The 13,856-nt window shown below is 35.8% G+C and overlaps 1 protein-coding gene across 1 annotated transcript in view; it reads right to left on the bottom strand.

Annotated features, from left to right (window-relative positions):
* Nucleotides 1–13,856, bottom strand: part of Dnai2 (dynein, axonemal, intermediate chain 2) — a 96,497-nt gene that overhangs the window by 66,422 nt on the left and 16,219 nt on the right. The window contains exon 5 of the mRNA XM_081750729.1: nt 8,208–8,461. Coding sequence (XP_081606855.1) covers nt 8,208–8,461 — 254 coding nt within the window. The remainder of the gene's footprint in view (nt 1–8,207; nt 8,462–13,856) is intronic.

Below are 13,856 nucleotides of genomic sequence, written 5' to 3'. Positions count from 1 at the left end.
AGCTGATAACAAGGTATCATACCTTTCACTGCCACGAAATCCTTGGCGTTGCTTATCCATAATACGGCACCAAGTCTCCAACACGCGCTCCTTAGTGTGCAAGCCTTCTATAACAGCAGCCAGGTAAATTTCATCGATTTCATTGAACTCGTTTACCAATGATGTGCCAAGAAATTTTATCTGTAAAATATAAAAACAAAAATTAGTTTACATTAAAATAAATACAACAATATATAAAAATATAGTGTTAATCAGTTAACAATATTATTTAGTTTGCTTCTAAGAAGCTCTACTTATTTTTCTGTTAATTTTATTTATTTATTTATTCAGTTCAGCAAGAACTTCATTTTTAAAATGGAGTGTGATAATTTTAAAATTCAACAAAAAGTTCGTTGTTAAAATGGTGTGTAAACATTTTTAAAATTCTGCAAGAACTTTGTTCTTAAAATAAAGTGTGAACCTATTAAAAACACGTTTTGTGCAATGATAAACAAATTTCGTTTGTTTTAAAAAATGGGGTATTATTGTAAATATTTATCAGTTTACAATTTTAAAAATAATGCTTTATATAAATATATTTAATCAAAGTATAAAAACATTATCATTCAAATATGTATAATATATAAATATACTTACGATGATCTTCTAAGTAAATCTGCTATGTATTCTAAACTTGATAAAAATCAGGATTTCTTCCTTCTTTTGTTTTTTTCTTCTTATGTTGTTTTGAATTTCAACAACTGTAACAATACAGTTAATATTAATACTCTTTTGTAAATATAATATTTTAGTATTTCTTTTAATATATGTTTGTATAAATTTAATCACTAACTAACTAAATATCGTGTTAAAGGTACGGTTACCAACAATCATATGATAATATTTCCTTAGCAACGGGGTATATATACACAATGCCTAACAAAAAAACAATAAAACTAGTTTAAACCAGTTTAAACACCTGCAGTAAAGCAAACAAAAGAAATTTCTAGCATTACTAACAAAGGATTTTTTAAACCCAATAACATAAGGGAACAGTAATCATCTATGGTATGCTCACATTTTTAAGAACGAGTTTCCAAAGGAAACAATAGAATAAAATATATGAGAAAATAAATAAATAATGAGTTTGCACAGCAATTTAAATACGATCACACTCTATGAGTGTTCTATTAAAAACATAAGCACCTAAAATTGTTTCAAGTGTTACAAACTTTAATAGTGCATTTACAAATTACATCATATTGTGTAATATCACTGTTACTAATTTAAAATATGTTAAAGCACCTGCGTACGAGACTACAAAACGAAATGCGTTTGAGTACGAGATTACAAAACGAAATGCGTTTGGGTACGAGATTACAAACTGTGTTGTAGCCTATACATGTAATAGTGTTATACTCCATGTTAATATTATAATTATTTTTGACGGCAAATGATAATACATTTTTATGTTTATGTTCGGAAAACGTGGGAAAAAGTTTGCAACTATTCGTGTAATACATGTACCAACATGTACAGAAATTGTAGATAAACTCTTATGTTTATGTTCGGCAATGTTCGGGAAACTTCGGAAAACTTCGTAAAACTTCGTATTAACTTGTTTAAATTTCCAATTATTACTGTTTTATAATAAGATAATACAATATTTTAAAAATAACGTATACTAGATTAATTGTAAATATTTTTAGTTATACATATCATTAATGCAAAGAAAACACATTAAAATCCAACCGCCATGTTTGTTTCTTCAAATAACGCCACTTGTACCATAACATTGACATTAGTGTGTATAAGACTGTGCGTGTGTCTACATGTACCATAGCAAGTTACCGAGTGTTGTTTGTTTTTATAACCGGCAATACCCCGCGCAGTTTCCGGGCGGCAATATTTTACGCGTCCCGCGTCGCGAAAACCTTTTTCCGGGCGCAAATACCGCGCGGCGCGCACCGATCGCGGTAAAAAACGCGCGAAAATGCTATTTATTTTAGTAATATTATTCGTTTTACCTATTTATATAAAAATATATCTTTTAATAAGCATATTTCCAAAGTTTCAAAAAAATAGACGCCATATTGTTTATGCAAATTCATTAAATTTTTATTTTCAAGTTACAATGTTCTAACCTATATAGTAGTGTTCGTTAGGTCCTAACGATGAAGAAAATACCTTTCTTTACTTTCTACGACCAATAGTTTGCCGTAAAAAGCCAAAAATGTAAAATGTAGTTTTTGAACAACCCTCGTATAAAATCGAAAAAAACAAAAATTGTTCAAGTTTATCATGTAGGGTGTCTTTCTATATAGATTTTGACCTGACAAATCGATTTCTGTTGTCCATTTTCACCTACGATCAACCGTTTACGATTTATGACCATTTAAATTTATTTTAAAGTTACATTGTTCTAACTTGTATCGTAGTGTTCGTTAGGTCCTAACGATAAAGAAAATACCTTTCTTTTGTTTCTACGACCAATAGTTTGCCGTAAAAAGCCAAAAATGTAAAATGTAGTTTTTGAACAACCCTCGTATAAAATCGAAAAAAACAAAAATTGTTCAAGTTTATCATGTAGGGTGTCTTTCTATATAGATTTTGACCTGACAAATCGATTTCTGTTGTCCATTGTCACCTACGATCAACCGTTTACGATTTATGATCATTTAAAATTATTTTAAAGTTACATTGTCCTAACTTATATCGTAGTGTTTGTTAGGACCTAACGATTAAGAAAATACCTTTCTTTTGTTTCTACGACCAATAGTTTGCCGTAAAAAGCCAAAAATGTAATGTTACAGCCCTACATAGCCAGCCGCCACTGTTAGCCCCCCAAAAAATTGTTCAAATTTATCATGTAAGGTGTCTTTCTATATAGATTTTGACCTGACAAATCGATTTCTGTTGTCCATTTTATCGTACGATCAATCGTTTACGAAATATGATCATTTAAAGTTATTATACGGAAAAATCTTAGTCTTTTTACATCAGCGCCACCTATATACCAACACATGACAGTAGTAAACAGGCTTTTGTGCAGTTAACATCAAACCGTATCGGGTTAGTCTTATTTGTACAACCGGCATTGCCTCATACGTTTACCGACAAAAATATTTTGTCGCTTCCCGTCTTTTTTTCCCCCGCCATATTTTAGTTGTTCCTATAAAGTTCCCGTATGTGCTTCAAACATCAAAGAAGACATTTTATCTTAGGTAAGTATCAACATTTTAACATTTCTATACTTTGCAAGTGCTTTCCCATACACTATAATCTAGCTTTACATAGGTATATCTGATAAATCCATTTGTGTTGTTTCAAATGGCACACATATCTTTAAACTGACGCTAAATAGCTAAAGAAAAAATAGTCACTCAAAAGCATTTACATATTCACTTACAATCTCAATTTATTCTTAATAAACGCGCGCATACGCCACTGTTTTCAACAGATAAATTATTCGTTTTCGTTCATTTAATTCAATCAATTGGTATTCGTTTTTTCATGGGTTAGACGAACTTACACTTTTCGTGTTCAAAACAAGCTTTTTCCGTTCCTTTTAAAGACCGTAAATTGCATTCCATTCAACTAGCAAAAAAAAATCGCCTGAAGCATCATTCAGGTTAACCTTCTATACCAGCGCTTCACCTCTCACGCACACCAACACATGTATGTGTGCTTCCCGTATTCTTTCTCTCTCTCTCTCTCTCTCTGTGTCTCACACACACCAATAAAAAAATACATTCTTTTCCCGCGCCTTTCGCACGTGCTCTTTCCGTCAAACTACAAACACAAACTCCCCCGCGCCTCTCCTCTCACGCACCCAACGCATTTATGCATCCTTGCACACATTCTTTCTCTCTCTCTCTCGCACGCACTCTTTCCGTCAAACTACAAACACAAACTCCCCTCGCGTCTCTATCGCTATTTCCTTGAAACTGCAAACACAAAATCCCCCCGCCACACCTCCGCCCCGCTCCTAGTCTAATCAGCACACAAATTTTTTTCTTTTTTTTCCTCCCTCTCTCGCTTTCTTACGCGTTCCCGTTCATAGTTCTATTGCTAGGTAGGTAACCAGTCTGTCCCCTATGCGCTTCTTGGCGTTTGAAATATCCACAAAATACACAGCATTTCTGCTTTGCGTATTTCAATCTTCACAAACAAATCTCAATGTCTTTTTCAATCATAACAACGGTTATATCTGACATTTGTCCAATAAATAAAAGCAAACACAAGTCATTTTAATTCATGTAAATACATTTAAAATCCAAGTTCAATATTTTTTTATCATATTTATTTATATAAATGGTAAATTTTAACTTACCTTTACTTCCACTAATTCCAAAATTATTCTTCAAACAACACACTCACAGAAAAAATACACAAGGCAAGTTTCCACAACGCCAAAAGCACACTATATAATTTGCTCTCATTTCAACTTCCTTATATATATATATATTCGTTAACCTGGGTGGTTCGAGCGTTCACACACACCCTTCCGTTTTTTCACAAAAACAAGTACAAAAGCTATTCTTTAAAGTTAACAAGAATCTTTTCCAGAAAAAGGGCTTTTTCTTTCTTTTTCCATTCTATTAGGGTAGAAAACATTTTTCTGTCTAACAAGTCAGAAAAATCTTTTTTTTTCTAAAAAGAGTTACACATACAGGCTGTTTCCACCGTCAACAATAAATGTCACATACATTTTCTCAAATAACTTTCTACATCCTAACAACTCAAAAGATCTTTTTTTCAACTATTTCATTTCTTTCTTTTCTAAAAAGAGTTACACATACAGGTGGGTCGCAAGCAACATCACATTTTCTCATCTGCACAAAAAAAGTATCGCTTTCTATTGTAGTAATTTTCTACATGTCCCTTTACGTGTTAAAGTTCTTAACTATTCCCTAACAAGTCCCACGCCAATTTAAAACCAACCCTTTGCTCAAAAGGACACTACAGTTCCCATGCAATCGTATGTGCTGTCCCTCAGTATGTGGCAATGTAATAACTCTCACAAAGTGACACGTAACTATCTCATTCTTCAATTCTCTGTCCTTCAGTATAATAACTGCTATCTCTCCGTAGGGTGCAAGTCACAATCCCAATTAAACAAAATCTTTTACTCCACAGGAGATTACACTTCGCCCCTCCAAAAACCTGGGCCACACACATACAAGCAGGTGTCTATGTTTCTTTCTTTACTCTTCTCCATCAAAAAATTCTCTCCCTCCCCCGCCATTCTTACCTATACCTAACATATAGCTGTGCTTTTAACAATTGTTCTTTATCCAGATTTTCCCACGTTTTCTAAATACATAAAACTAAATTATTTGACATGTCTGTCTCACCTCCTACGGTTAGACTATTTTCACACATCTATATGTCACGTTTAAGTGACAGTATATTCTTTCTTTTAATGACACAAGGTTCAAATTATAACAGTGTTACAAAAAGCTTGTCAATTTCAAATTTTAATCTTTTCTATTGTGTTTCCAATGTTTCTAAAAGTTATTTCACATGTTTTTCTCGCCTCCTACGGTTAGACTATTTTCAAACATCCATATGTCACATTAAACTGACACTTTCTTCTTTCTTTAATTGACAGAATGATTAAATTACGTGACAGCTCCATAAGACCATCTGTTACAAATACTCTATATCCATTGATTAAACAAAGGACCCCCTGCCTGCGTAGCTTGAGCACATTTTCCAATACAGCTACTGGATTAACAGTCGAATACTTTTTGGATTGCACTTTAAAGTAAGTCTTCTCTGTATAATCTTGACTGGAGAAGCATGTTTAACTCCAATTAATTAATCAATAATTTTACTAATATATTTTTATTTTAATATTTTTACTATTTAAAGTTGTATACACTTCATTTCCAAAATCAAAATATCACAAATGTATATTGGACGAGCGCATATTTGCAAATACTTTTATTTACGTAAGTACTGGTTCGATTCGTCTTGCACTTCATAATTTAATAATATGACTATAATTTTATTATTATCTTTATCACAAAATTTCGGGCGTAGTCAATAAGTGAATTAAACGAAATCAAATACTAATTATGCTTTCTCTCTCTCTCTCTCTCTCTCTCTATATATATATATATATATATATATATATATATATATATATATATATATATACAGGGTATCTCACAAGTTCCCTGACATAGGGTAACTCTGTTATTATCAGAGTTACAAAAAAATGTAAGAGGGGAAACCGTCTCCAAATATGATTTCAATCTGAAGTGCAGTGGCGAAGCGTACTATGTAGCTCTGAGACCGAATCTACCTTGTTTTCTACCATATATTTTCTTTGTCTTCGATTTCTCATAAAATAAAGTCAATACTTCAACATTTCGATTTTTTTGGTAAAAAAAATACTAGGTTGGAAACATTTGGAGACCCTTCTCTCTGAGCCTCACCAGCTCACTAGACAGGCTTACGGGCTAAGCTGCTCAGGGAGCGAAGCTATTATCGCTGGGGATTGCACGCATTGTTGAGAAGTTGCGAAGGCTCGCCTCTAGGAGTTTTGTTTTAGCGTTGAAGACATCTTTCAATGCTAATACGTTATTAAATGATTTCCTTAACATAGAGTAAAAAGTTTGTGTAGAATCAGGTGATAACTTAGTGATAACTTGTTTAATTTAGGTATATACTCTCAGGAGTTATTCAGACCAGCTGTTTATTTTTTTCCTACATGGGGCCTGGTCCATAATAGTTTGTAAAATGTAAGTCTAATACATTAATCGTAGGCTATGTATAAATTTACCAAACGCTACCGTATAGTATAAAATAAGAATATTTGTGTGTAATTTTAGTTGAGTTTTCAATTTCATAGAATCAGTGGTGTATTTACGATTTTGTTTCGGGGGACTTTGCTTGTTTCGGGAGGGGCTTTGCTAACTTTATTTCTGGAAATGTGAAAATTCTGCAATATTATAAGACAATAAAAAATTGAGATAAAATTTCGGTGAGTGCTTAAGCCCCTTAAATATGTCATTGCATAGAATACAGTATTAAATACCTTGCGTTGGTTCAAGTGAAGTTCCTTCTAAGCATTAACATTTCTAGTTAAGTCATTATCACGTGATGCATACTTCTTTAAAGTGGGAGATGCAAGTAACAAACGCTTATCCAAGAAATTTGATAGCTAACAGTAAGAATGTACTTCCTTTTTCTCTCCCTCTATTTTCAAATGTGCAGGAAATGAAAACAGCACCTGAGGAGGAAATTCCCCTCATCTCCCCCATGCAGATCCCAGACAAGAAAATATTAACTCCACAAGAAAATATTTGTAGCGGAGTTAAATGGAAATATTAGTTTATTGGGCCTATCCTACTTGTGGGATAACGCTGCGCTACTGCTGAAGTGAAGGAGTTTTTTAAATTGGATGAGCCGTCTGGGCTCTACACTCTTTTTGCGTCCAATGTTAAATGAAAATGCAACGTTGCCATTTACCTGCATCCACAACATGAAGTGAATGGGGGCATGTTTGAAATGGGGGTTCGTGATCGACGCGTTAGTGTAAAAGACAGTCACTTCGTAAACTTATGTTGTAGGTCCAGGTAAATGGCAATGTTGCAGCTTCATTTGACATTGGGCACATAAAGTGTACAGCCTAAATGGCTCTTCCAATTTTAAAAAATTCATTCACTTCAGTTTGAAAACATAATATTTGGAGACAGTTTCCCTTTTACATTTTGTTGTAACTCTGATAATAACAATTACCCTATGTCGGAAAACTTTTGAAACACCATATATATATATATATATATATATATATATATATATATATATATATATATATATATATATATATATGCTTTTTCTTTCTATTCCAAGTCCTACCAAAATCAACCTTAAGTGAAAAGGCCTTCCGGTCTAGCAACTGCTACTGCAACCACAAGAATAACAGGATCCTCACAGGGACGAACCCACGTAATAGTCCACTGGGTTCAGAACCCCATTCAAACTTCCTAACTCAACATATATGTGTACACTTTCCTAATAAACTATGCTTGGACCCCCAACCTCTAACTTTGATCTCCTCCCAGCAAAAATTTCTTGGTTCGTGCCTGGCCCTCACTGTCATTCGGATAACTTTTTATGTAATCCTGTACTTAATATCCTTAGGTAGAGAGGCTACATACTGAGAATACTGAGAAGCCTATATTTTAACTATCACACTCATAAATAGTACTAACTTGTCCATCTGTGCTTGCAGAAAAGAACTCAGATCCTGTTTTCGATTGAATCCATATCACTTTGTAGACTGGATCCCTGTGACTTGTTTCTATAGGACTCAAATCAACTGGCTTAGAGCCTTTTCTTAAATCAAATACAGCCAATACCCCATCGTATTGACCACTCGCCAGTACATTACTATCCTTAGGGTTATATTCAACACATACTATTGGTATTGCTGGCTCTAATACGAATTCCGGTTTGTTTGGATTATCTGAAAAATAATATAAAAAATATTAATATTTGCAATGTCTTATCTAAAACAATAATAACAATGTAATCATTTAGAAATTACGAGAGATACAAACTTGCCGATTAGTGGAAATATACCATAAGTATAAAACAATAGTATAATTTCTGTAACGAGAGGTTGCTTTAATTAACTCTTTAGCAAACTACTTCCACAACACACGTGTATGATATACCATTCGAAAGATCGTTCCTTCAGCTTTCAAACGATTTAATCTATTGATAAAAAGAACTAAATCAAAAAAAATCATGGACGGCTAAGACTGTCTTGCAACTGGTTGTTTATTAATCGTTCTGGCGGTACTGGCTAAGTGCTAAAAAAATCTAAATAGGAATACACATAGACTGCATAAAGAATAGTGACAATACTGTTGCCACATGATAAGCGTGAATCAGATAGCCACAAGTCCGGTAGATGATAAGGGAAGGTTATACAGTGAAACCTCCTTTAACGAACACCTCTATAATACGGACAATTTTTTTTGTCCGGGCAAAAATATACGTTCTCTTACGGGACAAAACCCTCCCTTTTACGGACACTCTCAGACACGGACGCGGACAGCCCTTTTCCTACCAAACGTTTCAATAACCTCTTCATAACGGACAGGAATTATTCTCGGTTCTGCGATATATTACAGCAGACAGAAAAGTCTTTTCCCCACAAGTGTATCTATCATAAGTCTAAACCTGGTGAACCATCAAACAGAACAGCTTCAAGTTGAACTTGAAATTCTTCTTTCTTTTCTGCCCGCAATAAACTGCTTTCTGGTAGAAATTATAGAAAATCTTCAATAAGCAACAACACTAATGCAGGGTCAGTCGTATGGTCAAGAATTCTATACGAAATATAATAAATTTAGTCTCTTCCCTAACAAATTTAGTCCCTTTTCCTACGCACAGACACATACACATACACGTTTCTTCTGCAGCCGTAGTGAGGATTCTCAGAGGACACTTGCTAATGAGTTGTATTACCCTTGTAGAGGAAAAAGCATGGCTTTTTTAGTAAACAAAAGAGTTTAGCCAGTTGCAGTATACGAATATATTAATACATACCCCAGTAATAATATTATTTAACACCAATGAATTTATTCTTCATCCAGTTATTCAAATACGATCTAAATAGAGTATTTTCATATTGAATTTTTCGTATTTACGCTCATACATAGTGTATTTACTGTATATTACTGCATGCAATTGCAGTAACCTCTCTGTAACGGACACCTCTCAGTAACGGACAAAAATTCATGTCCCATTGGTGTCCGTTATTCAGAGGTTTCACTGTGCTAGTTAATTGTAGCAAGTAGTGACGGTTACTTAAGCTTAAGCCAAATATTGCAATGTCGTGAAGTAGATGCGAGGATTCCAAGCGCTCCAACGAGAATTTAAGAGCACTGACGATGAAACCCCGAAACTTATGGATTCGAAATTAATATTTGTCTTTTCTGATTATTTTTACATCTCACTCCTTCCCATTCCCTAGGTATGCAATGAGTGTTTAACCCCCACAGAATTTTTTGCCCAGATTGTGAATCATTTGCATACTGTATACACACTTGTTTTTAAAAATGAGCTTATATACCGAGTGTCATTTTCCTAACATAAGGAACTAATGAAATATTCTATTCTTGGCATAAATTTTCAACCCCACACTTCGAACTGAACATCTTTCCTTAGGATACATATAAAAAAAAATCTAAATGGCCTAGAGGCTTTTCCAGACTTCCATATCTTCGATACACTTATCTAGAAGCTCCCAAGCCAACAGTATGCTTGAATAACGGACAAACTAACTTTCAATTTTATATACAAGATTTGACGACTTCCAAAATATGCTAGTGTTATATGTTATATTTTGCCTTACACGTAAATAACTGACTACTGGAATATTTATCTGGGAGTTTTTATTCGATAATATTCGATGAAGTTAAGTATTATCTTACCACGTATGAAGATTGCGAATCCTATAATCTCTGTTCGTAGCAACTAAAACTAACTTTAGAAAACTGATCATATTTTTAAGTTGTATTATTGCAGACATTTCATAAAACTAAAATGTACCTACCTTTTTGTTTCCTATTAATAATACCTATGTTTTATTTATTTGTTACTTACCTGTTCCTTTATACCTATAAAATTGTGCTATATACTTACCTGGAAACATTTACGCATACCTACCTCTCTGATTGTGCTAGATATAAAGGTAACCAAGAAAATTCTGTCGCTTTTTGTAGTGGTCTGTGTTCCATTGGCCCTCACACCGAGAGTTGAATGCGAATGGAGATAAGGCGAAGGCCAGTTGTTGGTGTGGGTATATACAGCATAATACCTGGTTGTGGCAGTTCAGTTACATCGTGAACTTACGTAAGGACAGAGTGAATATGGGTCCTCCACAGAGCGTCATAAGGGCGTGCATGCTGTACGAGTTCAAACTGGAGTCATACGCCGCAGCAGCGGGACGAAGGATATGCCAGGTCTTTGGTGAGGGTGTCGTGACTACACGGACTGTGCAGAGGTGGTTTAACAAGTTTAAGGACGATGGCGAAACACTCGAAGACGCACCCGCACCGGAAGACCAACATATGTACAAAATGAATATCTTCAGGCAGCTATTGAGGAGAACAGTGGCCAGATATGTGAGGAACTGGGACTACAATTCAGTGTGAGTGGAGAAACCATTCAGCAGCACTTCCATCAACTTGGGAAGCACTACAAGTTAGGTCGATTGTTCCCAGATGATTTGACTCCGGGCCAGAAGGCAACGCGAGCGGATACCTGTGTCTCTTTGCTATCTTATCTGAGGAAGGAGCAATTTCTGGACAGGGTGTTGACATGTAATGAGAAGTGGGTCATGTACGAAGTTCCACGGTGCCGACGTCATTGGTCAGCATCCCATGAACCGGTTCCAAAACAGCCGAAACCAGCCCTGCACCAGAAGAAGGTCCTCCTGTGTGTTTGGTGAGCTGCTCGCAGCATCGTGCATCGGGAACTGCTACCAGCTGGTCAGAGCATTAATACAACTGTATACTGCCAGCAGTTGAAAAATCCAAAACCGTGGAGCCAGCACTTCTGAATCCCAAAGGAGTCCATCTGTTACAGGACAACGCTAAGCCCCATGTGGCTAGGATGACCCGGGACACCATTTTATACCTTAGATGGGAAACACTATTGCATCCGCCATACTCCCCGGTCATTGCACCGTCCGATTATTACCTGTTCAATTCTTTGGACAGTCACCTTAGAGGACGCCAGTTCAAATCCCTAGTAGAAGTGCAAAATGCACTTGATATCTTCTTCGCTTCACGGCCCACCAAGTTCTACCGCGATGGAACCCATGACCTTCCAGAACATTGGCAGAAGGTCGTCGATGCTGATGGGGACTATTTTTGATCTTCCAGGTACGTCTTAGGTGACATATCGATGTTCGAAGGTGGAGGGTGAAAAAGCGACCGAACTTTCTTGGTTACCTTTATACCTAGCTAAAAATAGCTATTAATACTATCTTTACCTATAGAGTCTGTACAGATGTAATTGTAAATTTTATAGTATTTTAATGTTTGAGTTGCAATTAATCCTGAGCCTTCTTTCGCAGCATTTTATTTCAATTATGTTTTATTGTATGACTTATTCTGTATAGTGTGTAATTTATTGTTATTCAGAACATTTGTATACTTAAAATTTCATCATTGTACGGTATTTTCCGTTCTTGTACGTTTCCCACTGTTTCTGCCGGTTACCATGGTTCACGGATCTGAAACTTCAATAGATATTTTCTGAAATTCGATTCAAGAGGCGACATAGTTTTGGCCCATACTTTGGCCACTTCAGGAGGCATTCTTGCGATGTTCTTTTAGGAGTGGTTAATATACATACTAACGTTGCGCTTGCTAACCATCTACGTATCGACCAGATCAGCGTCATGTATCATCTAGAGTGTATCTCAATCTTGTTTACCTTGCATCTTCCTTCGTGGACCCTGCATACTTCACGCCTCTCCTTTCCGCTTATTAGTCTGATCTATTTGGCGATTTCAATGTTAACATTAAATTCTCAAATCTTCAAAATAATAATTCTCGCCAATTTACATTTATTTTCAGTGAAACTTTTGCATATCGTTGAAGTACGATATTATTTTTTCCCCAGCTTTGTTCATAATGGAACCACAGCTCTCACTCAGTAATTTTGTTTATGTTTGTACGGTATTTAACGCCTTTTCTTATAACATTCGTAGGTCGCGGTGGCTCAGTGGTAGAGCGTTCACCTCTGGTGCTTGGGGACACGGGTTCAATCCCAGCTCCCGCCAAGTGAACTTTGTGGTGGACAAAAGTGCTAGAAGAATGTTCAGCTCTGGTGCATGGGGTCGCGGGTTCAAACTCTGCTCCCGCCACGTGAACTTTGTGGGGGACAAACACCGTGTGCGTGGGTTTCCTCGGAGTTCTCTTGTTTCCTCCCACTTTCTTCATTCCACCATTTCATTAATTTCTCATCATCACCGTCTCCTTTAGCCTAGCTGGCATAATCGTGGGATGTAAAACTCAAAATTTTCATTTCATTTTCATTTTTTGTGGTGCACAAACACCGTGTGCGTGGGTTTCTTCGGGGTTCTCCCGTTTCCTCTCACTTTCTTCATTCCACCATTTCATTAACTTCTCACTAACACCGTCTCCTTTAGCCTAGCCGGCATAAGCGCGGGACGTAAAACTCAACGATTTCATTTCATTTTCTTTCATAACATTCGTAAATTTGTAGCTGGAAACGTAGTTTATTTTTGTCAGTAGCTTGTGTTTCCCTTGCTGCCTCTTCATACTCCCCAAGTTGGAAACCACTGATATTGAGAAATTGAATACGGAAGCTGATGTGACCGACGTTAAGACTGTGGAGCGTGACATCTACGTATGATATATTTATGGATATTTAACAAAGCGCCTGTGACACATTCGTAAGGTGTCTTTGCCACAACAACCGATTTTAATGAAACTTGGTAGACTAATAGGACACCTTGCAAAACTAATGTAACTAGCAGGAATTTGTCGGAAAAGCTGTAGTTTATGAGATACAGTCGATTCATTAAAGATGACATTTGTCGTGATATCTCGAGAACGGATCCACCGAGATCAAGCAAACTTTGCAATCCATAGTAGATACATGATAGCTTTAAAACGAATTGTCTGCACCTGCACAGAATGCGCAAATAATTGTGCGCATGCGCATACTCAAAAACGTGAAGGCTGCGATATATTTTCTCTTGCTTAGTTTGAACTATATGACGAGTATAACATAATGCAAGAAAAAAACTAGACTCAAAGGTGAGCGTTTTCAAGGAACTGAGGTGAGATGTTGGGGTGGTCTGCCCCCGGTCA

This window comes from Thermobia domestica, chromosome 3 (genome assembly GCF_964235325.1).
Source record: "Thermobia domestica chromosome 3, izTheDome1.hap1.1, whole genome shotgun sequence".
NCBI classification, from domain to species: domain Eukaryota; kingdom Metazoa; phylum Arthropoda; class Insecta; order Zygentoma; family Lepismatidae; genus Thermobia; species Thermobia domestica.
Note: the sequence above shows the minus strand (reverse complement) of the source record. Positions and strands in the feature narration are given on the sequence as shown.